At 43.1% G+C, this 21,587-nt stretch overlaps 1 protein-coding gene across 3 annotated transcripts in view; it reads right to left on the bottom strand.

Moving 5' to 3' along the window:
• The window catches only part of ATP12A (ATPase H+/K+ transporting non-gastric alpha2 subunit), a 97,023-nt gene that overhangs the window by 20,973 nt on the left and 54,463 nt on the right, over nt 1-21,587 (bottom strand). For 2 of the 3 annotated variants that reach the window (XM_033917342.1, XM_033917343.1), the window contains exons 9-16: nt 18,386-18,584; nt 18,117-18,226; nt 17,257-17,391; nt 13,760-13,952; nt 11,190-11,365; nt 8,950-9,086; nt 7,118-7,268; nt 6,092-6,260 (exon numbers count right to left, since the gene is read on the bottom strand). In XM_033917342.1, coding sequence (XP_033773233.1) covers nt 6,092-6,260; nt 7,118-7,268; nt 8,950-9,086; nt 11,190-11,365; nt 13,760-13,952; nt 17,257-17,391; nt 18,117-18,226; nt 18,386-18,584 — 1,270 coding nt within the window. Of the gene's footprint in view, nt 1-6,091; nt 6,261-7,117; nt 7,269-8,949; nt 9,087-11,189; nt 11,366-13,759; nt 13,953-14,055; nt 14,661-17,256; nt 17,392-18,116; nt 18,227-18,385; nt 18,585-21,587 lie in introns of those variants that run through there. The other variant, XM_033917344.1, reaches the window with a different exon arrangement.

The raw sequence follows: 21,587 nt of genomic DNA, 5'->3' as shown, positions 1-21,587 counted from the left end.
CCACGATCCTACATCTCCCCCAGCACCGCAAATACAACTCTTACCCGATTGGGCACCGGCACCAGCACCAGCACCAATGCACAGCATGTGCCAGTGCCAGTGCCCGAAGATCCTCCCTCGTTGGTTTGGGCTGGGCTGGGCTGGGCCGGGCGGTGCGAGAGAGATCCTCCTTCTTCCTCTGCCGGGCTGGACTAGGCTTTGAGCGAGACCAGAAGGCTTTGAGCATGCACAAATGCTCAAATCCTAGTCCAGCCTGGCAGAGGAAGAAGGAGGATCTCTCTCGCACCACCTGGCCCAGCCCAGCCCAGCCCAAACCAACGAGGGAGGATCTTCAGGCACTGGCACTGGCACATGCTGTGCATTGGTGCTGGTGCCGGTGCCCAATCGGGTAAGAGTTGTATTTGCGGTGCTGGGGGGGGATGTAGGATCGCGGGGGTGACGCGAGTGGGGGGGGGGGGATGCCGGTTCGCAGGGGGAATGCCGGATCAGATTATCTCGGATCAGAGGGGGAGGGGGGGGTGACGTGAGCGGGGGGGAGGATGCCGGTTCGGAGTAGGCGGGAGGAAGTTTTAGCATGCGCGGTATAAGCGTGTGCGTGCTATATTAACATTTTATTATATAAATTTGTGTTCTCCGCGCACTATACCCGTGTGTGCGTTTTACACGGGTGCGCGTTATCTACGTGAAAATACGGTACATTAAGGAGATTTAAAGAGGGATTGGACAAGTTCCTGAAGGATACGGGGATTGAGGGATATAGGCAGAGGTAGAGATAGGATCATGAAAGGGTATAGATAGAAGAAAGATGGGGATTAAAGGGTTTTAGACAAAGAATCACTTACAGGTCATGGACTTGATGGGCCGCCGCAGGAGCGGACTGTTGGGCGAGATGGACCCCTGGTCTGACCCGGTGCCTAACTCCACATTAGGCATGTTTAGGGACGGAGAAGGACTTAGGCACCATTAGGCACGATTCTAAAGTACTTATGTGCCTTTAATGTAGACTTTTAAGACCTTGGCCTACAGTACAGGCATCTATGTTTTGAGTTAAACACAATTTTGTAATAGGCACCTAAGCGTGATTGACAAGAGATAGGCACCTTATTATATGCACCTAACTTTTTAGATGCCATTTAAAGAATTTTCCCCACTCTATATACTTTGTAGGAAAGGCAAAAGAGGGGAGATAAGATAGAGACATTTAAATACCTAGGTGGCACAAATACGCATGAGGCAAGTCTCTTCCAACTGAGAGGAAGCTCTGGAATGAGGGGGCATAAGATGAAGGTGAAAGGGGATAGATTCGGAAGTAACCTCAGAAAATATTTTTTCTCAGTAAGGGAGGAAATGCCTCCTGGTGTTGCTTATATCGTGACATTTTAATTGTTAAATGATTGGAACCTACCTTGGAGTGATCTGCTGGTTAAATGGAACTTTCTAGAACACAACAATTTTCAGTGTCACCAACCAAAGAAAAACTAAATATATGGGTAAACTGGCAGCTTTATAATTGTCCTCACTCAGACAGAAGTAAATGTTGGAGTCCAACGCTATGGGCACTCTATGTTGGCTCACGCAGAGGCCGTGTTATAGGCAGATTATAAAACAATGCTTATACTGTATATTTTCAAATCTATGTATGCTATTTTACACAGGAGGTTTTTACCATGGAATAAATAGGTGCAAAACCTTTGGGTATCTTGTACTTGTGGCAGTTTTCAAAGGGAAATTACATGCATGTCATCTTTCACATTAGGTACATGATCTGCAGGTACAGAGTACTTAAGTAGATCTTTTGAAAATTGACCCATGTGAGGTAACTTTGTAAAGCATTTTCTGCATGCAGGAAAAGGCTCTTAAGTGTATAGATGTGTAAAACAATGTATTTCGACCAGAGAACATGTACTCTTATGTAATATGCATATAGATGTTCCCGGGGTGTAGACTAGGTACAACAGGGGTGGAACTGCAATATACACAGGTACACGAGCATATGCAAAGAGTACACACACTTACACATCCTAGAACAGCTATAAATGTTTTTAGTAAATGGGCTTAAACTTGGTGCCTACTGGAGAAGTGGCACTCTTATAAAACTTCCCTCCCTCCCCTTCTGTGATGTCCAAAATACTGCAGAATAACGTTCTGCTCCAATAAAATAACTGTAACTATTAACTGAAGTCTGGTGATTCTTAATATAGGGGGAATTCATCAAGAAGCGTTAAATTTGGAAACCCATTTTATGCCTATGGGCTTTTAGTATTTAATGCACACTTAATTCTCTTAACATGCATTAAGATGCGCTAAACCTTAACGCTACTTGATGAATTCCTCCCCCTCCCTTTTTTATGTCTGAACTGGAAAGGAAATAGATTGAAATAGATAACAACTATATTATAGAGAAATCTGGGACATGCATAGATCTTTACTGATAATTATAATATATTAGAATATTCTAAAGTGAATTATCCTTGAAAATGTTTGTGGGTCTATTTTCAGCTTGGCTTTTCCCATTAAGTTCTTGTGTACTTAGTGTACTTAGGGTGTTTAGAAAATGTAATATATTTTTCAATTACTTAATTCATTTACTTATTTATTAGGATTTGTTTACGGCATTTTGAAGAAACTAATTCAAAGACACTGTTACAGCAAGAATAAGCTAGACATAGGCAACAGATAGAGAAACAGAGAAACATGATGGCAGATAAAGGCCAAATGGCCCATCCAGTCTGCCCATCTACAGTAACTATTATCTTTTCCACTCTCTAAGAAATTCCACGTGCCTATCCCATGCTTTCATAAATTCAGATAGTCTGTCTCCACCACCTCTTCTGGGAGACTGTTCCATGCATCTACCATCCTTTCTGTAAAAAAGTATTTCCTTAGATCACTCCTGAGCCTATCACCTCTAAACTTCATCCTATGCCCTCTCATTGAAGAGCTTCCTTTCAAATGAAAGAGACTCGACTCATGCACATATAAGCCACTTAGATATTTAAACGTCTCTATCATATCTCCCTTCTCCCACCTTTCCTCCACAGTTTACAGATTGAGATTTTTAAGTCTGTCCCCCATACATATTATGACGAAGACCACACACCATTTTAGTAGCCTTCCTCTAGACCAGGGGTGTCAAAGTCCCTCCTCAAGGGTCGCAATCTAGTCGGGTTTTCCCCAATGAATATGCATGAGATCTATTAGCATACAATGAAAGCAGTGCATGCATATTCATTGGGGAAATCCTGAAAACCCAACTGGATTGCGGCCCTCGAGGAGGGACTTTGACACATCTGGTCTAGACCAACTCCATCCTTTCTATATCTTTTTTAAGGTGTGGCCTCCAGAATTGTACACAATATTCTAAATGAGGTCTCACCAAAGTCATATTCAGGGGCAACAATATCTCCTTTTTCCTATTGGCCTTACCGCTTCCTATGCATCCTTCTAGCTTTTGCCGTCAACTTTTCAACCTGTTTGGCCACCCTATGATCATCACATACAATCACACCCAAGTCCTGCTCTTCTGCCATGGACATAAGTTCTTAACCCCCTAAACTGTACCGTTCCCTCAGGTTTTGCAGCCCAAATGCATGACCTTGCATTTCTTAGCATTAAATTTTAGCTGCCAAATTTCAGACCATTCTTCAAGCTTCGCTAGGTCTTTCTTCATGTTATTCACACCATCCTGGGCGTCTACTCTAATGCAGATTTTGGTATCATCCACAAAGAGGCAAATCTTACCTGACAGCCCCTCAGCAATATCCGTACAACAGTAAAAATTTTCAAATAATCCATAGCATGGCACAATCAATCAATATAAAAAGGTAACAAAAACTAATGTTACAGCTATATTTAATGGTTACTAAGCCCGGCAGTAGAAGGAACCTACAGAGTATCTAGCAATCACAAATTCTTCTACTGGAGCACTGAAACTTCTGGAACTACTGGAGTGTTTGAAGATTTTGTGTTCAACTGGGGACTATGAACTGAGTGTTTGATTCTCCAGCTAAAGATAAGTGTTTTTCTAACTTTTCTGTGCAGACAGTGATTTGGACCTTTTTTGAGATATGTAGCAAGTTCTCTGTGGAGCTTTTTTATGTCAGTGTAAAGATTGAAGGCAGCTAGAAGTTTCTATATTTATGCTGCTACTTAAGTTTGAGGCTTTTTTCACCACATATTTGTGACTGCTAGATACTCTCTAGGTTCCTTCCATTGCCTGGACTTGGTTACAATTAACTGCACTGTTACACAAGCAAAGAATGAATCAAGACAAAAGAAGAAAACCAACTCTAGTATAACATGTAGCTGGAGCTGTGCTTGAAAAGCATACACAAATATAATTCTTATCCAAATACCAAGAGAAATAAAAAATAAGTCAAAGATGCAGTATCATTTTGCATAAAAATCAATGACTAAACTCCCTATTATCACCCCTCCCGTCACTCCCATATACCGAGCCCCTTCTATCTAAGAAAAACCTACAGCTAAATAACTGTCCCCAAATAACCCAATTCCCTTCACTCCCTTCTAACCCCCACCTAAAATGTAGTCTTTTGAGGTATATGGATGAAAGAAAAATAATCAAGCTACCAGTGGTTACAATTATAACACATTCAGTATTTGGCTGCACATTCTATATGAGAGGGATTTAAAATAGGGGTCCCAGATGCTCAAAGTGTTTTGTTTATAGGTAACCTTAGCATTCCTGGCCTTCCATCCCATCAACTCATGAATCTTTATTCTTCACCTCCAATAAGATGGCCTTTTGCCCCAATAAACTCAGCTTCCTGTCCCAGAATCTAAGTCCCCTCCACTGAATCCCACCCGAACTCGGCAGTCCTAACAAGAAAACCTCTGGGGAGTTAGCCAATCTTTGTCCCAATGTCTGCCTGATATAAGCCCCAACTCGTTACCAGAAGGCTTGAACAGCCGGACATAGCCAAATGACATGAAAAAACCTAGCCTCCTCCAAATTACACTTCAAGTATAAGAATGTCTGTAAGAAGCCCATCTTATGCATCTGGGAAGGCATGATGTAAAAACTCGAAAAGCACATTATCTTAATAGAGCACTATAGGCCTCAGTGGGGTTTCTTTTGATGCTTGCCCAAATGTCCCAAGCGGACACCGAGATTCCCAGGTCTTGCTCCCATCACTGTTGCAATAGGCAAAAATCTTTAAAAGGACCAGATATATTTAAGGTTTTATGAGTTCCCAAAATGGAAACTTTATCCGGGGAAACAGAATCAAAGAATTGCCATGGTTGTCTCCCAGATGAAAACCTATAGCAGCCTTATCTAATGAAAGATAATAATGTTTAAGTTGACAAAAGGCATAACAATTGCCCCATCTTGGGGTCACTTTGCGAGAAAACTCTGTATAAGTTATTATACCCCATTAGGATCAAGAAGATGCTCTAGAAGAGAAAACCCTGCCTCTTCCCAATGAAGAATTGCCCTATTCTCCAGTCCTGGTAAAAAAGCTAGATTCCCCCAGATGGGCAACAAACCAAACACACGTGGATTACCCCCCTGAATGGGACACTAAAAATCTCCAAGCCTCTTGAAACTGTTTAATCACCCAACTATGTTTTAAACCAATGGATACAAATTGTGTAGGTGCTTGCAGAATTGAGTTAAAATGATAAGGAGCTACAAAGGCATGCTCCATCAAAAGAGGGTTGCAATAGTGACTACCGCACAACCAATCATGTACGTGACACAAGAGACAGGCATCATTGTAAGTCCAGATATCGGGGAGACCTAGGCCTCCCAAATCCCAAGACCCAGATAAAAATGGAAGATGGAGTTTCGATTTCTTACCCGCCCAAAAAATTTGGAAACAAATATAGCTGTGGCAATAGTCTTCTACTTCCAATGTCAACACAACAGCCATTACAACATTTTAATAGCATACGGTGTAAGCAGAAATGGAACAAATAGATAAGATAGAATAACATGAATTAGAAAGAAAATAAGGTGACTAACAAGGAAAAATTGTATGTGGAGTCAGAAAAGGTGCATGGAAATGATCCCAGCTAGAGTAGAACCAGATTTGCAAGTATTTGCAACCAGTGTTAGTTAATATATTACCTTCTTCCACTCCGGTGACTATGGAGGCAAAATTATCATCAAGTAAGATCATATCGGCTGCATTTTTAGCTGCGTCAGATCCTGCAATACCCATTGCAATTCCAATATCTGCTTTCTTCAGCGCCGGAGAGTCATTGACTCCATCACCAGTCACAGCAACAACTGCATTCTGGGGGGTGACATGCAAAGGAATACACATGACACAAGGAAGACAAATATGCACCTACCTCAGGGACCAACTAAAGCAAGGAGAGGCAAATAAACACCTGCTTTCAAAATTGGGGAACCGAGATACTCATGGAGCTCTACACAACAGTCTTTGTGAAACAGGGAAAATTAAAATCAATAATGTAAGCAGAATGAAGGAAGTACATTAAAGACAAAGTAAACTGAGAAGACAGAATGGCCTAACCAATCTAAAAAGGGAAGAATCAAGAGACTGACGAGATATACTCTTTTTTTTTTTTTCAAGTGACAGATCTGATTAGGAGGTTTGTCATATGCATTTTGTCATCAAGATATTTAAGCAAAATGTTTCAATATGGACAAGGAAAGATGAAATGATTAATGAGCAGAGATTTGCAGAAGCAATCCTGAATTGTTTGGGTGAGCTGAGTTATGAAAGAACAATAATCTAGATCAGTGGTTCCAAATCCTGTCTTGGAGGATCACCAGGCCAGTCAGGTTTTCAGGATAGCCCTAATGAATATGCATGAGAGAAATCTGCATATAATGGAGGTGCATATTCATTAGGGCTATCCTGAAAACCCGACTGGCCTGGTGGTCCTCCAGGACAGGGTTGGGAACCACTGATCTAGATGATAGATATCAACTGGCAATCTTCCCAGGGGAGAGAGAGAGGGAAAGAGATCACAATAATGCTGCTTTAATTGGAAAGAAGAAATACAATATATAGAGAAGGAAATGCCTTCTGACATCCAGTGTAGATTCTCTATATGTAATACATGCAGAATTAAAAGAATTTCATAAATAAAAAAAAGTTATGTAAACTGGTATTCAACTCACTTGTCTCTGACAGCCTTCCACTATAATCAGTTTTTGTTGTGGGGAGGTACGAGCAAACACAATCTCAGAGTGATGGATCAAGATTTCATCCAAATCTTCCTGATTCAGATCCTTCAGTTCTCCTCCATTTACGACTATTGCCTTTGCATCCCTACAGACATCATACAAAGAAATACCTTGTTACATCACAACTCTCGTGGACTAAGAGGCTGTGGGAGTTTTTGTGCGCTAGCCTCTACACTAAAGTTTGATGTCCAGGAAAATGAGTTGGGTAGAAAACTTTCAAAAAAAATTGCTCTGACATGGCCAAATGGTTTATAGTTTATTGGGCTTTGAATATACCATATTTACCAGTGGGTTTTGGATATACCACAAACCAGATCACAGCAGTATAAAAGAACATAAAAATTGCAATCAGAAAGAACACCATCAATAATAGGAAACAAAAAACACACACACTCCAACAAGAACACAACTAACACTCACACTAAACCCAAAGAGAAAAGTTATTCCAGCAGCCCATCATACATGTACATCAACCCTGACCCCAAACATAATAAAAAGATGAATCTTGATTGTGAGACAATAGCAAGAGGTCATGGCTGCCATATTGAATTTGGTGCAGCAATGGCCAGGAGTGAATGGGTATCGCTCCTGCTCCAACAGACCTCACTAGACTACCAGTGATATTCAGGTAGGGCTTGGGGTAAGGATATGGGGGATGGAGATTTTCAGCTCTGGGAAGGTGGTCCTTAATGTTAGGGTAGTATTTTGAGCTTGGGGTTTCTCTGGATCACAGCAATGGTGCTAATGCACCCAAAGCTGCTATTCAACCTGCCATGCATTAGCTAACTACATGACAGGCTGAATATCAGCCTTGGTTGCATCATGAGGTAACAAGCAGCTTCTGGTCATTGGCAAATCAAAAAACAGTTTTAGCTTTATGATATCCTAGCTATCCAGACAGCAGTGATGTTCAGTCTGCTAACTCTATATCTAACTCAGTAACTCCCAGTTCTAACCAGATTTTACCCCTAACCACCCAGCACTGCCTTGAATAGTGGCAAGGCAACTTGAAAAAATCCAGGTAAGTGCTGCTTAAGATCTGGATAACTGGTGAGCAGGACTTATTCAGATAAGAGCCACTCCAACCTGGATACATCCCACTAAAAATCGGGGCCTAGAGTTTGAGCTTAGATCTGTAATTGGTTTCCCTTCAATGTCTAGTTTTGTAAATTTATGGGCCAACAATTACAGATATGGGTTGCGCAATTGCTGCTGACATACCTAAGTGCTGAGATTTACACATTCAAAACCCTAAATGACCCCCCTCAGTTTCTGACCATATTTTACAAAATGGCTATTTTGACTGTATGTGCTGCAAACTACATATGCATTATGGGTATCTTAATAAGTAATCAGAAAAAAATTCTGTGTTCTATGAGCCTTTTGTAATATACTCAGGAAATTTTGCATGTCCTGACTTGGAAGCCCCTTTTCCAATTTAGCAATTTATGCAAGATCAGTTTTCGTATGCAAAAATGTATTACATGGACAGTACAAAATGCATCATCTTTGTAGTTGTAGAAGTTCACAACATGTAAAAAGAAATGTGCAAATTGCAAAAATTTGAGCAGAATTTGCCCGGCAAGAAAATGAAGCTGGTCTCAGGTCAGCGAGTGCCACTTTGAAAAACAGCAGGAACTACAGGGGATTGGCTTAGCCCTAACCAGATGTGGATGGAGTGCAAAAGAAGTCTGGGAAAGAAAGCCAGACAGCCAGGTTACAAAAAAAAGAAGCCAAAACATGAATAACATTCTAGTTTCTCTTACCGCTTATTGACCTGCTCAACGGGAATGTTCAGGCGCTTGGCAATGTCATCGATGGTCTCGCTGCCAGCTGAGATGATACCAACACCATGGGCAATTGCTTTTGCTGTGATAGGATGATCTCCAGTGACCATAACCACCTTATGGAGTGGAAGGAAACCAACTGAGATTAGGAACTTGAACCTACAAACTCTTCACATCAGGCGTGATACTCCAGTAGATATGGTTCTCTCATACAACTGAGAGGCAATTTTAAAACAAGGCAAGTAGATTAAGTAAGCAGGAAGGTACCTAATTTGGTGATTTTTTTAATGACACACAGATGCTGATATGATCACTGTAAATTAATCAGCAACAGCACATACATTCAAAGTGCACAGACATCATGCCTGTTTCAAGAGCAGGTATAAATGTACAAGTGTAGAATATATGTGTAGATTTCAACTTTGCCCATGCTCCTCCCAGACTTTACCCTTCTACACACTTACTTATATTCTACATAAGTTGCGCAAAGTTGAGCGGGCAAATTTCAGCACCAATTGTAGATCAGAATGCAAAGTAATTAGCTAATGAAGCATCGACTATCAATAACTGATATTAATTGGTAGCAATTTGGAGTGACACATACATCAGCCCTATGCGTCATTCTATAAAATGCGTGCCTAAATTTCATAGCGTACAACTCCATGGGATGGGCATAGGCAGATCAGGGGGTATTCCCAGAAGATAGGCGTGATGTTATAGAATCCTACCAACTGCATGCCCAACTGTCATAAATTGGCACCAGCATTTACACAGGTTTTAGTGGACATAAATTCTGGCATGCAAAGTTAGGTGTGAAATGCATGCTAAGTTAGCATTCTATGAAGGGCGCTCTGCGAGAGGTGTCCTTTATGAAATACTAGTTTAACGTGGCTTATACCAGTGCCCAACTTTGGGTGCTCTTTACTGAATGGTACCCCTATCGTACAAGTATGCGCGTTGGTTCATAGACAACAACGCGAAAGACAAAGGCGCGCGCTGACAACTGAGCGCAAGACGGAGGCACACGCCAAAGAAAATTACTGTTTTTAGGGGCTCCGACGGGGGATTTTGTTGGGGAGCACCCTCAGTTTACTTAATACAAATCGCGCCGGCGTTGTGGGGGGTTTGGGGGGTTGTAACCCCCCACATTTTACTGTAAACTTAACTTTTTCCCTAAAAACAGGGAAAAAGTGAAGTTTTCAGTAAAATGTGGGGGGTTACAACCCCCCAAACCCCCCACAATGCCCCCACAACGCGGTGAGATCTGTATTAAGTAAAGTGGGGGGGGGTTCCCCCCCACGCCCCCCTGTCGGAGCCCTAAAAACAGTAATTTTCTTCAGTGCGCGCCTCCGCACTGCGCTCAATTGTCTGCTCGCGCTTTTGTCCCAGGGCGCTTTTGACCTGACACCATGCGCGTTTGCACTTTGCATAATTTTAGGCATGACCTAGTTTTATAAGAACCCATTTATGTGCAAATATGGTTTACAAAATTACCCCCTGGGATGGATCAGAGTTCCTAACTATATTGGTAGCAGTTCTATAAATGGTTGCCTCTGTGTAGGTGCCTTGATGCTGCCCAGGCAGCATCTTTTCTATATTGGCTTCTCAGCAACTAGGTGCCATGATAGAACGCTAACAAAACCAAGTACCAGTACACTTTGCATTCAGGCACCCCCAGATTCACTAGCCTTAGAGCTGGCATAAGTGATCACACCTAAATGGGGCAAGAGTGCACATAACTTACGGTATTTAGGCTTTTTTTAACCACTGTGGTCAGAATTTTTAAAATAATGCTAATCGCGATGGCTGAAAATTGGCCCAATTCTCTTTATTCCTATTCATAACCCAAGTATAACTAGCAGTCAGCTCAAATAACTGGACATCATTTTTATTTTTGCCTGTTCGTTATATCTGCCTGTGCTACCTCGACTATTTACCACATCATCTCTTTCCATTCAGTGAATTAAGCAATTGCTCAGGGTGGCACAATTTGGGGGTAGCACCCAGGGACTTCCTAGGAATGAGCACTCAGGGATGTGCCCAGAGGACTCCACTGATCAGCATCTCATTTGCAGGTAGCAGAACCTGTTGGCAATGAGCTCTAACCTTTTTTTCCCCTGTGCTTTTTTTTATGCATGGTAATGCCTTTCCAAATAGTCCTCTACATTGGCTACCATGAGCACTCTGATATTATAGCAGTCAGATGATGGAAAGCGTACCTTGATTCCAGCGCTGCGGCATTTGGTGACTGCATCTGGCACGGTGGAACGAGGTGGGTCAATCATAGACATGAGCCCCACAAAGCAAAGATTTGAGGTAGGGAAGTTCATGGATTCAGTATCAAATGGATAGGATTCAGAAAACTCATCCTCCGGCAGGTATAGATGACAAAAACCTTTAACGAAACACAAAAAGCCCAGTCAGAAACACAGAGAACAAAGGGAAGGAGAAGGCATTGAAAAGTAATCATGTAGAGCCTCTTTTATCAAGCCGTGGTAGAGAGTGCCGCGCGGCAAGTACCCCAAAGTCCATTCAATTCCTATATGCTTCGGGGCATTTACCATGCTGGAACTTGCTATCGTGCTTGATAAAAGAGGCCCTTATTGCCCTAGCATTGCAAGCTAGGCGTCACATGGAGCCCTCATAACCTACCCTGGAGCTTGGGGTTTCTTTGGCTGACTACCTTAATCTAGTTTAGGCCACTAGCACACTGTCTGAGTCTTCTGGCTTTTTCCCCACAACTACATTCTATACTCAGGAAGGGCAATTGTTGAACCCATTTCCATGTGTCGAGCAACACTATAAAAAAGTAATTTTATAAAGCTGTTTTACATGTGGAAAAAGGTTTTTATAAAATTGGGCAAATGTATGTATAAACGTATACTGTATACTGAAAAAGATGAAGGCCCAAATTCTCTACAGAGTGCCATAAGTTAGGCAACACTAGGAGGTGACATACCACTGTCTAACTTAATTGCTTTAATTGGTGATAAACGATGCGGTAATTGACCGCGTCATTTAAAACCAATTAAAATCTAGTTAGATAGATAGATGGATAGATAGATAGAAAAACAGTAGCCAAGGCTTTCCAAATCTATCCTGGTGACCTCACTATCACTCAGAATGTCAGAGTAACCATCATGAATACGCATGAGGTAATTTGGACCAATTTCTACAGCAAAAGTCCATAAATAATTATTAGCCAAATAGAACTTGGAATGCTACCACTGGGAAAGAAACGCTGGAAAGGATTTAAGGGATCTAGTGGGTACTCCCTCGCAACCTGGACCTGTCACTGACAGACACACAATGCTGGGCTTGATGGATCTTTGGTCTGACTTAGCATGGGCATATCTTATGTTCTTGTATATATCCACGGTAAGTACTTAACTAACATTAAAAAAATGTTAACACTTCTGGTCTCTGAAAGAAGGATCTTGAAAAGATGTGAAGCCTTAGAATACATAAGGTCAAACGGGGGTAAAACGTTGCCCAAATTAACATCCCACTATAAGGCCATCTTCACCTGCAAAAACATGAGCTAGATAACAATAGCCAACTTAAAATAAAGATGCACTCGCCCAGGCTTCCCAAATCCATGAAGACTAACTAACACCATATGAAACATTTCAATCCTCTACTCTGTAACACCTCTGAACATGTTCAGAAATCCTCTTCTGTAATCCGCCTTGAACCGCAAGGTAATGGCAGAATAAAAATCACTAATGTAATGCTATACCCAGCACAGCCTTTTCTTCCTCTGCACTATACCTTAATGACAATATGGGAACCAGCATTTCCCATCACTGGAAAAGCAAAGTAGATATTGAATCTAATTTTGGTGGCTTGACTGGTAGAATGGTGGCCTCAGGCTATTGGGCCACTGGGAATTTAAAAGTGTTTATGTTAAATAAGAAACTCTACCATGACAAAGATAAGGAACGCCACTGAGGTTCTCATTCTTTACTCATGCAGGCACAGCCTGCAATATCTGATCAAGAAGAGAAAGACCTTGCTGTGAATGGCAGCACAGTGGAATAGTAAGGGGGGGGGTTGAACCACCCCGGGCGTTGTCTTGGCGGGGGCATCGACACCTCTCTTCCTCTCCAACCCCCGCGTATCTCTTGAAACAATCACTGTCATGAGCAGCATCTTCCACCTGCTGCTCGCACCAGCTTCAGCTCCCTTCTAACATCACTTCTTGGTCGTGGGACCAGGAGTAATGTCAGAAGGGAGTCAAGGTCGGCACGACCTTGGAAAATGCTGCTTGTCCCAACAAATGCTTCAAGAGGTACAGGGTGGGGGGCAGGGGGCACCCAAGCGGTGAGAGGCAGGGGGCACTCAAAGAGTGGGAAAGAGCAGAGGGTGCATGGTGAAGAAATGTCAGGTGTCACCAATCTCCCTAGCTATGCCACTGTGGTAGTGGTATTTTGCTCACTGAAGGTTAAAAAAGTGTGGTATTTTCTAAATGCAAAGATAGATTGCCAAACACCTTGATTTTAGTTTCAGGATTTCTTATGCATTGCTATGAAATCTGAGCTGCTGTAAAAAGAACAGGGGATTTTCAAACTCACTTGTGACTAATGGCAAAAACATTGTATTGTAACCACATGTTGAAATACGTCCGTTTGTCCTACTTCCATAGCAATGACGCCAAACATTTCTTCATCTCTCATCTCATTTCATTTTCTTGAACCATGCTCAGTGTCTCCCAGCAAACTCTACAGTATCTGGTGGCCTGGCTACCCTCAAATGCTCCAAAACCACTGAATCTCTCCAAGTTACTTACCCAGTACTCTCTCTCCCAGTCCCCCTAGCTCCATGTATGCAGTTTGAAAGGCTTCCTTCATCTCTTCATCCAGTGTCTGCTCTTTGCCTGCAATCATGATAGTACTACATCGATCCAGTATCCTTTCTGGTGCGCCTTTCATCACCAACAGGAACCTCTTATCATTGGGGTCATCTGTTTCATGTATTGATAGCTGTGAATGACAAGGGCAAAAGGCTTATGATTCATCATTAACTACTAGATTATTATCATATGTAGATGACTATTTCAGTAGAAAATAATATTATATGTCATACTGCGTTACTCGTTACCCAATGAAATCAGGTGAAGAGGAGAGAAGCCCTCTCAGAAGATTAGTATTGACTAGAGCAGTGTCTCACAAACTTTTGCGAACCAAAGCACACTAAGCCTACTGTCCCCGGCTCGAGACACCCAGAAGTACGCTGGTGTCGGCGTGTTGACATCACGTGCATGTGTGATGTCAGCGCGCCGACATCAGCGCATGCGCAAAGGCCCTTCAAACGGGCCTTGTGCCGAGTGAAGCGCCGGCAAAGCGAAGAGGTGCCGGCGTCGGGAGATTGCTTACAGCTCGTGCCTCTCTTCGCGAAAAGCTCATCCTGTAAACAGTCATCCAGCTCCGGCACCTCTCCTCTTCCCCAGTGTACCGCGGCACACTAGAAATCTCAGGAGGCACACAGTTTGCGATACACTGGACTAGAGTAATAGAACAGAGGATATACAAGTTAGTGCCTTAATTCTATTGCAGAATACACAGAAGAGCTAAGAACTTTATTCAGCAATGGTAACAATCGGCAAACACTTAGCTGAATCAAGTGGCAAATTCCAACAGAGCAGCGTAGGAGATAACTGAGGTTACTTATCACAGTCCAAAACCTTAAGGGGTTCAGCCAATCTGGTTTCAGGGCAGGAAAGCCTTTTCTTCAGAAACCAACGCTGTAAAAAAAACACAAAAAAAACAACCCTGAGCAGCTGCCAAATTCAACACAGCTGTCTGGAGCGAGAAGGAGGTGTGTTGAATTTGGCAGCTGCTCAGGGTTTTTTCTGAACAGCGTTGGTTTCTGAAGAAAGGGCTTTCCTGCCCTGAAACCAGCTTGGCCGAACCCCTTGAGGTTTTGGACTGTGATAAGTAACTTCAGCCCCTCCCCTTTGCCTCCTTCTCGCTCCAGGCAGCTGTGTTGAATGCTCAGAGGTTTTTTTGAACAGCGTTGGTTTCTGAAGAAAAGGCTTTCCTGCCCTGAAACCAGCTTGGCCGAACCCCTTGAAGTTTTGGACTGTGATAAGTAACCTCAGTTATCTCCTACGCTGCTTTGTTGAAATCTGCCACACGATTCAGCTAAGTGTTTGCTCACTGTTACTATTTCATTTACGGAGGAGGCCAAGACTTGTATGGAGCTTCACATTGTTAAAGCCTATTGTTGATTAACTTACTGCTCCTGTGTTTATTTGTTTGCACTTTTCAAGATTTATATCGTTTCACTCACAATGTTATTCACGGCACACACGACGTATCCCGTGATGGTGTGCGGGCTTAAATGAGGCTTTTTGTCTTGTTTTATTAAGCCTTCTAACCAGCACTGGAACGGTGGTTTCTCACCGCCCCTAATGCTCGGCTTGACACACTGAGGATACGTCCACACACATTATATTTATATTCTGTTTACATGTAGTGCTTTAACCACCGGAGCTGTTTGGTATTCAATGTGAAAGTGTCCTGCCGGTCCTGATTGGCTTTGCTGCTTTTTTTTGTATCTTTTACAGTCTAATGGCAGCATTAGTGCAATGGCCTTTAATGATAAAAATAGACAAAAGGCATTTTTATAGCTGCAGGTAAAACGGCCCTAGCGCAAAGGAATGACCTAGGTAAGGCCACTTTTTACCTCAGCTTAGTAAAAGGTCCTACACTTAGGTGTTTGGGTGATAAAATTCCTATGCTCAAATAGATGTCCATGCATGCGCAGAGGCCCTCCGGCCGCAACCCTGAACCTGTCACTTCACCAGTGGGAGATCCTGGAGGAGGAGAGGTGCGGGCAGAGGAAGAGAGCCGCGGGCTATGAGGAGAGTCATCAGCGCTAGCTGACTACCTACAGCAGTGTTCTTCAACCACCGGTCCATGGACCAGTGCCGGTCCACAGAAATTTCCTGCCGGTCCACAGAAATTTCCTGCCGGTACACAGGGCCGGCATGTGCATCAGGCCCAAAACAGTGTTCTTCAACCACCGGTCCATGGAGCAGTGCCGGTCCACAGAAATTTCCTGCCGGTCCACAGAAATTTTGTGCATCAGGCCCAAAACAGTGTTCTTCAACCGCTGGTTCGCAGTGCGACTGATGCAGCATTATCTTCAGGCCGGCTCCCTCTTCCTCACTGACTCAGTGCACAAATCCACGGGCAGTGGCTCCTACGCACGTCCTGCGCCTGAATTGGAAGCCTTCTCTCTGATGTCGCAACATCAGAGGGAAGGCTTCCAGATGGCCCACAACTTAGCTCAGTGTTCTTCAACCGCCGGTCCGCAGACCAATGCCGGTCCACCAAATAATTATTTTATTTCTGCCGGTCCATAGGTGTAAAAAGGTTGAAGAACACTGACCTAAAGGACATGCTTCTTGTCACGAGAGGCATGTTGTGTAAGCAGTCAGCCGGCACCGGCACCTCTCCTCCTTGCCGGCGTCTCGGGGCACACCTGGAATCTGCTGCAGCACACAGTTTGTGATACACTGGTCTAGATATAGAGCAGGGATCTCAAAGTCCCTCCTTGAGGGCCGCAATCCAGTCGGGTTTTCAGGATTTCCCCAATGAATATGCACTGAAAGCAGTACATGCACATAGATCTCATGTATATTCATTGAGGAAATCCTGAAAACCCGACTGGATTGCGGCCCTCACGGAGGGACTTTGAGATCCCTGCTCTATATCTAGATATAGGGTATATAAATTTTAAAGATAAATAAATCTCCTTCTAAATTTGGCAGCACAGATTTTTGTTTTCAGCTTTTGGAAATTTAAAATACAATAGGACATGAAATGCTACAGAACAAGAACTTTTCTGCAACTAATCTAGGCCTGAATTAAAAATGAAGCATTTAGATTAATAGCTTGAAGACTGTTAAATGCTGCTGTGCAGGGCACTTGGGTTAGTTTGCAAAACTCAGCTGCTGCTTCTCAGTCAGCTAAGGGCTAGAGATGAGCAAAAAAGCAAGCCCTACGTTTCAGCGCCACCTCTTGGCACAAGAGTCCTCATGGCCAAGGACTGCTGTTGTACTTCCTGGATAGTTGTAGACAAGGCCATTTGGTGCCACAGGTCCAAGAGAGACTAGTCCTATTAAGCTGAAAACCAAGAGGGGCAGGTGGAAATGGGGCCATAAAATTGAAAAATACATTAATGGCTTTATCTCGTATCAATCTGCCCTTGAACTCAGAAAGATATGGATCTGGTAGGGTATGCACGATTTGTTTTCAGGACAAAAGGAAAAATACATACCTGAAATTTGTTTGTGGAGTTGAAAGGCACTTCAGTTACTTTTCTGTTCTGCTCCCTAATGCCTATTACATTTCCTGTGATGACTTCAGAAAACTTCAACAGGGCCGTTTCGGAGGCATCTCCCACCACGACTCTCTGCAAACAAAGGGAAACTGTGGTTCCAGTAAACAGTCGACAAGAACCAGTGAAAGGCAGGGACAGACAGACTGCAGTGAGGGTACTGAAGGAGTCTGGGACTGGTTTTCCTAAGTGTTGAACTAAGTTTTCTCTTTAATAAAATGCTGAATTATGTTTAGCTGCAGACCTAACTTATCTCTTGTTCTAGCCTGCCTGTACTGGGTGTTAGCTTGGACATTCTAACTTCTTATGGCTATCTCAGCATAAACGACATGCAACAGAAAGACTGCAGGGCCTAGATAAGTGACTTGTTAGTGACCTGCTAGTGTGAGCTGAGGACCAATGATTGTTAAGAAAAGTAACACGTGAAAAGTTTTTTCTAGAATTCAGTTGTATAGCCAGAAGAATGTATAAATATCTCTGTAACGTCCTGTTTTCGGCACTTCTGAAGCCCGCTTGGAGCTCGGGAGTCGCATACGTATGCTAATAAACTATCTGTGCCTTCTTCAAGTCTCTAGGTTTTTTGGCTGCCCAAAGTGACCTTTCAGTACCATGAATTCTTTGGATCTGTAGGAGCAGCTGCATTTCCTAGAAATCTGAATAAAGCATGAAAGAAAGGGACTGGAAAGACCCTGGAGATGCCTTCAGAACAAAGAAAGCAAATTAAAAAAAAAAAAAAAAAAAAAAAAACCTGGGCTGCAAAACTTTCTCAGAGGAAAGAGGATTTGATTATCTCTGTGTACCTTCATTATTGGGGTATCTTCTTGTCCAGGTCTGAATTCAGCTCGGTTACAAAGGGTTACAATATTTATTAAGGCCTTCCAGGTTTCAGACTGTTGGTCAAATGAATGAGCTGGAAAAAAATTAAAACAATGGAATATTAGTGTTGTGATAACAAACATTTTAACTCTGGAGAAAATGCAGAAGGGAAGAGGTGAACACAGAAATCAGCTATGAAGCTATGCTGCCCATCTCTGGTTATCTAGGGTTATGTCAATGCTATTATATTTACATGCTTGATCTTCACTGGTGTCAGCTGAATGTATCTGGTTGTCAAACCAAAGATGGGCTACAGTCATCCTGTTTTGGGTGAGAGTTCCTGTCTTGTCAGAGCAGATAATGGAGGTGGAACCAAGTGTCTCCACTGCTTCTAGGTTCTTCACCAGGCAGTTCTTCTTTGCCATTCGTTTTGCTGTCAGAGAGAGGGTTACCTAGAACAGTGGACATATACACCCACTGTTAGCCAGATAACACTTGTGCGTTTCTAGTGCGCCCCAGAGTAGTAAAATCCAGCGGCAACAAGTTGTTCAAAGCACCTTTTGCAGTTGCTACTACTGAAAGGGAAGGAATGGGGGGGGAAAGAGTGCGCATATGTTTAAAAAACTCAATCACGCATGTGTTGTTTACTCCTGCAACCGAAACACCTCCCTGAAAATGTTTCTTTCTAAAAGTATGCATATCATAAAAGCCCAAATACACTTCCAGCAGCTATAACAACTCTCCAGCAAGGGCAGTCTAGTTACCCAGAGCTGGCATGTTTGGAATGACATAAAAAGGTGGAAATAAATTGTGTCAGTATTCAAAGTCAATATTTATCGCAGTTTCTAGTCGGATAATTGAGAGGAATGTTCAGCGCCACTAACTGGACAGTGCCACTGAATATTCCACTGACCATCGTGACATTACCAGGATAGTGATTTAGAGGTCCATAGGTGGTTCGTGGATTGAGCCTATATCCTATATACACGGACAAATTGCAAAAGACAGTCTGAACCAATTCATCTAGGAATAATGAAAATATAACATTCCACATTATTAATTAATTAATCTGTAGATAAACCAACATTATGAAACAGGAAAGCCTTCAGTGCTCCTAAGTGCTATGCAGATAAGCTATATGGGTAATGGCTGAATATCACTTCTATCTGGATGCTGCTTCCAATTCATTTCTCTACTTGGATTTTTTGCCTGCCTTAAAAAAAAAACCACTGACTGCTGAAGGCTCAATATTTGGGGGAGGGCGGGGGAGAGGCAGTGGCATAGCGAGGAGGAGAGGTTCCTGGGGAAGTGGCACCCCTCCTCTGCCCTCGTCTCCACTCCCCACTCCTTCCCTGATCCTGCCTGCCGCAAGCGCCCCCTACCCCACTCCTTCCCTGATCCCACCTGCCGCACGCTCCCCTCTTCCCTGTTCCTCATGGCAGTCAACGTGCTCCTCGTGACCCCGTCCGTTCTCCCTCTGTCACTTCCTATGTGCGGCCCCCAGAAGTGACATCAGCGGGAGAGCCGACGGGACACGTTGTTGACAGCCGCAAACAGCAACTTCAACTAGAGGTATGGGGGAGGGGGAGCGCGCGTGGAGGGAAGGAATGGGATGGGGCAGAGCGGAAGAGGGGTGTTGACGCCCCCGCCAACATGGCATCAGGGGTGGACCTCCCCCTTCACTACACCACTGGGAAGAGGGGAAAATAAATCAACTCTGGCTAAATCTCTTGAGAATTGCTCTCATGATCCCTCTGCCTCATTGAAATGGAAAAGTACAGAATGAGAATCCTTGAATCACTTCCTGCATTTTCTTGGCTTCAGCATATGTAAGAAGCCATTAATAATGTTTCTTATAATGAAATGTTAGGTGTTATCTTAATATTCCAGTGAATAAAGTAAATTCAGTATAAAATCCATGAGATAAGGAGTAGAGAATGACACGGGGCCAAAATTTTCCCCATCCCCGCGGGAACTCATTTTCCTGTCCTATCCCCGTGAGTTCTTTTCCTGTCCCTCCCCCATTCCTTGGAGCTCCATTCACATCTGCATAAGCCTTAAACACTTTAAAATCATAAGTGTTTGAGGCTTGTGCGCTTAAGACAGAGCTTACAGGAATGGGGCAGGGACAGGGGTAGTGACAAAACTCATGGGGATGGGAAAATTAAGTTCCTGCGGGGACGGGAATTGTCCCCGTGTCATTCTCTAATAAAGAGGTAATTTTAGAAGGGCTAAACAATATCTACATGTGCACAAAGCTAAGTTCCAGGGGAGTGTGTGGCGCCCTAGTTAAAGCTACAGCCTCAGCACCCTGGGTTGTGGGTTCAAATCCCTCGCTGCTCCTTGTGACCCTGGGTGAGTCACTTAATCCACCCATTGTCCCAAGTACACTAGATAAGAGTTTGAGCCCGCCAGGACTGAGAGGGAAATATGATAAAGTACCTGAATGTAAAACCACTTAGGAAATAAGTGGTATATGAATAAATTTTTAAAAAATAAATAAATGGACAGACATGTAAGAGTTGATTTTAACAAAGCTGCCACTTAAACCTGCAAATCTGCAGCATTGAAGCATTTCAAGGGGAAGAGGACTTGGTGTAGTGTGGGTTTTTATTGAACAAGGGGAACATAATACAGAGGCAAATTCTGCCTCTCCCTATGGTCTTAAAACCACTAAAAGAAGTGAAAAATTCTAAGGGGGAAATTATTTAAGTGGGTACCTCCTTTTAGACACATTAATGCCACACACTGTTCTATAGCAGCTGATTCAGATACAACATAACTGGGTCTTGGCATGCCTAACATTTAGGCACCTGTAGTTACACCAGCTAAAGATTTGGCATAAATATGGTCGCTTAAAAATGGTAAGGGCATGTAACTTACAGTATCCTGTATATGGCACCCACCGTTAAGGGTGCTGCTAAGATGTGCACAGAAATTAATTGATTAACAAGCGCTTAACCATCAATAATTGGGTGTCAACCACCAATTTTCACTCATTAATATTTGTGCACACATCTAGCTACACGCTATTCTATAAGGCGGAACACCTCATTCCCACTGGCACGGATTCTATACATAGCTACCTTAAAAGCGGCTAACAATCGCGTGTCAATTACGCAACAACGCCGTTTATAGAATCATGGCTTTGGAACAGGCAAGTGCCTGAAATCAGGGTTCTCAAGGCCTACATTTCCTGTGCCTACCTTTTACCTGAATCACGTCTACGGAGGCGCTTTATGACGCCTAAAGCCAATTTTGGTGTTAGCCACACCTACAGTGGCATTAGGTGTTGTAAAGCGCCTCCATAGGTGTGATTCCAGCGCCCATTTTTAGGCACTGGTAGGCACCTTGAATTTTGAATTATGACTGCTTTTCAACTGCGTTTTGCACTTAACTTAGGGTGCAGTGCATATCCCAGAAGGGGACATGGCCATGGGACGGGCACAGGTATG

Source organism: Geotrypetes seraphini, chromosome 13, assembly GCF_902459505.1.
Source record: "Geotrypetes seraphini chromosome 13, aGeoSer1.1, whole genome shotgun sequence".
Classification (NCBI taxonomy): Eukaryota; Metazoa; Chordata; class Amphibia; order Gymnophiona; family Dermophiidae; genus Geotrypetes; species Geotrypetes seraphini.
Note: the sequence above shows the minus strand (reverse complement) of the source record. Positions and strands in the feature narration are given on the sequence as shown.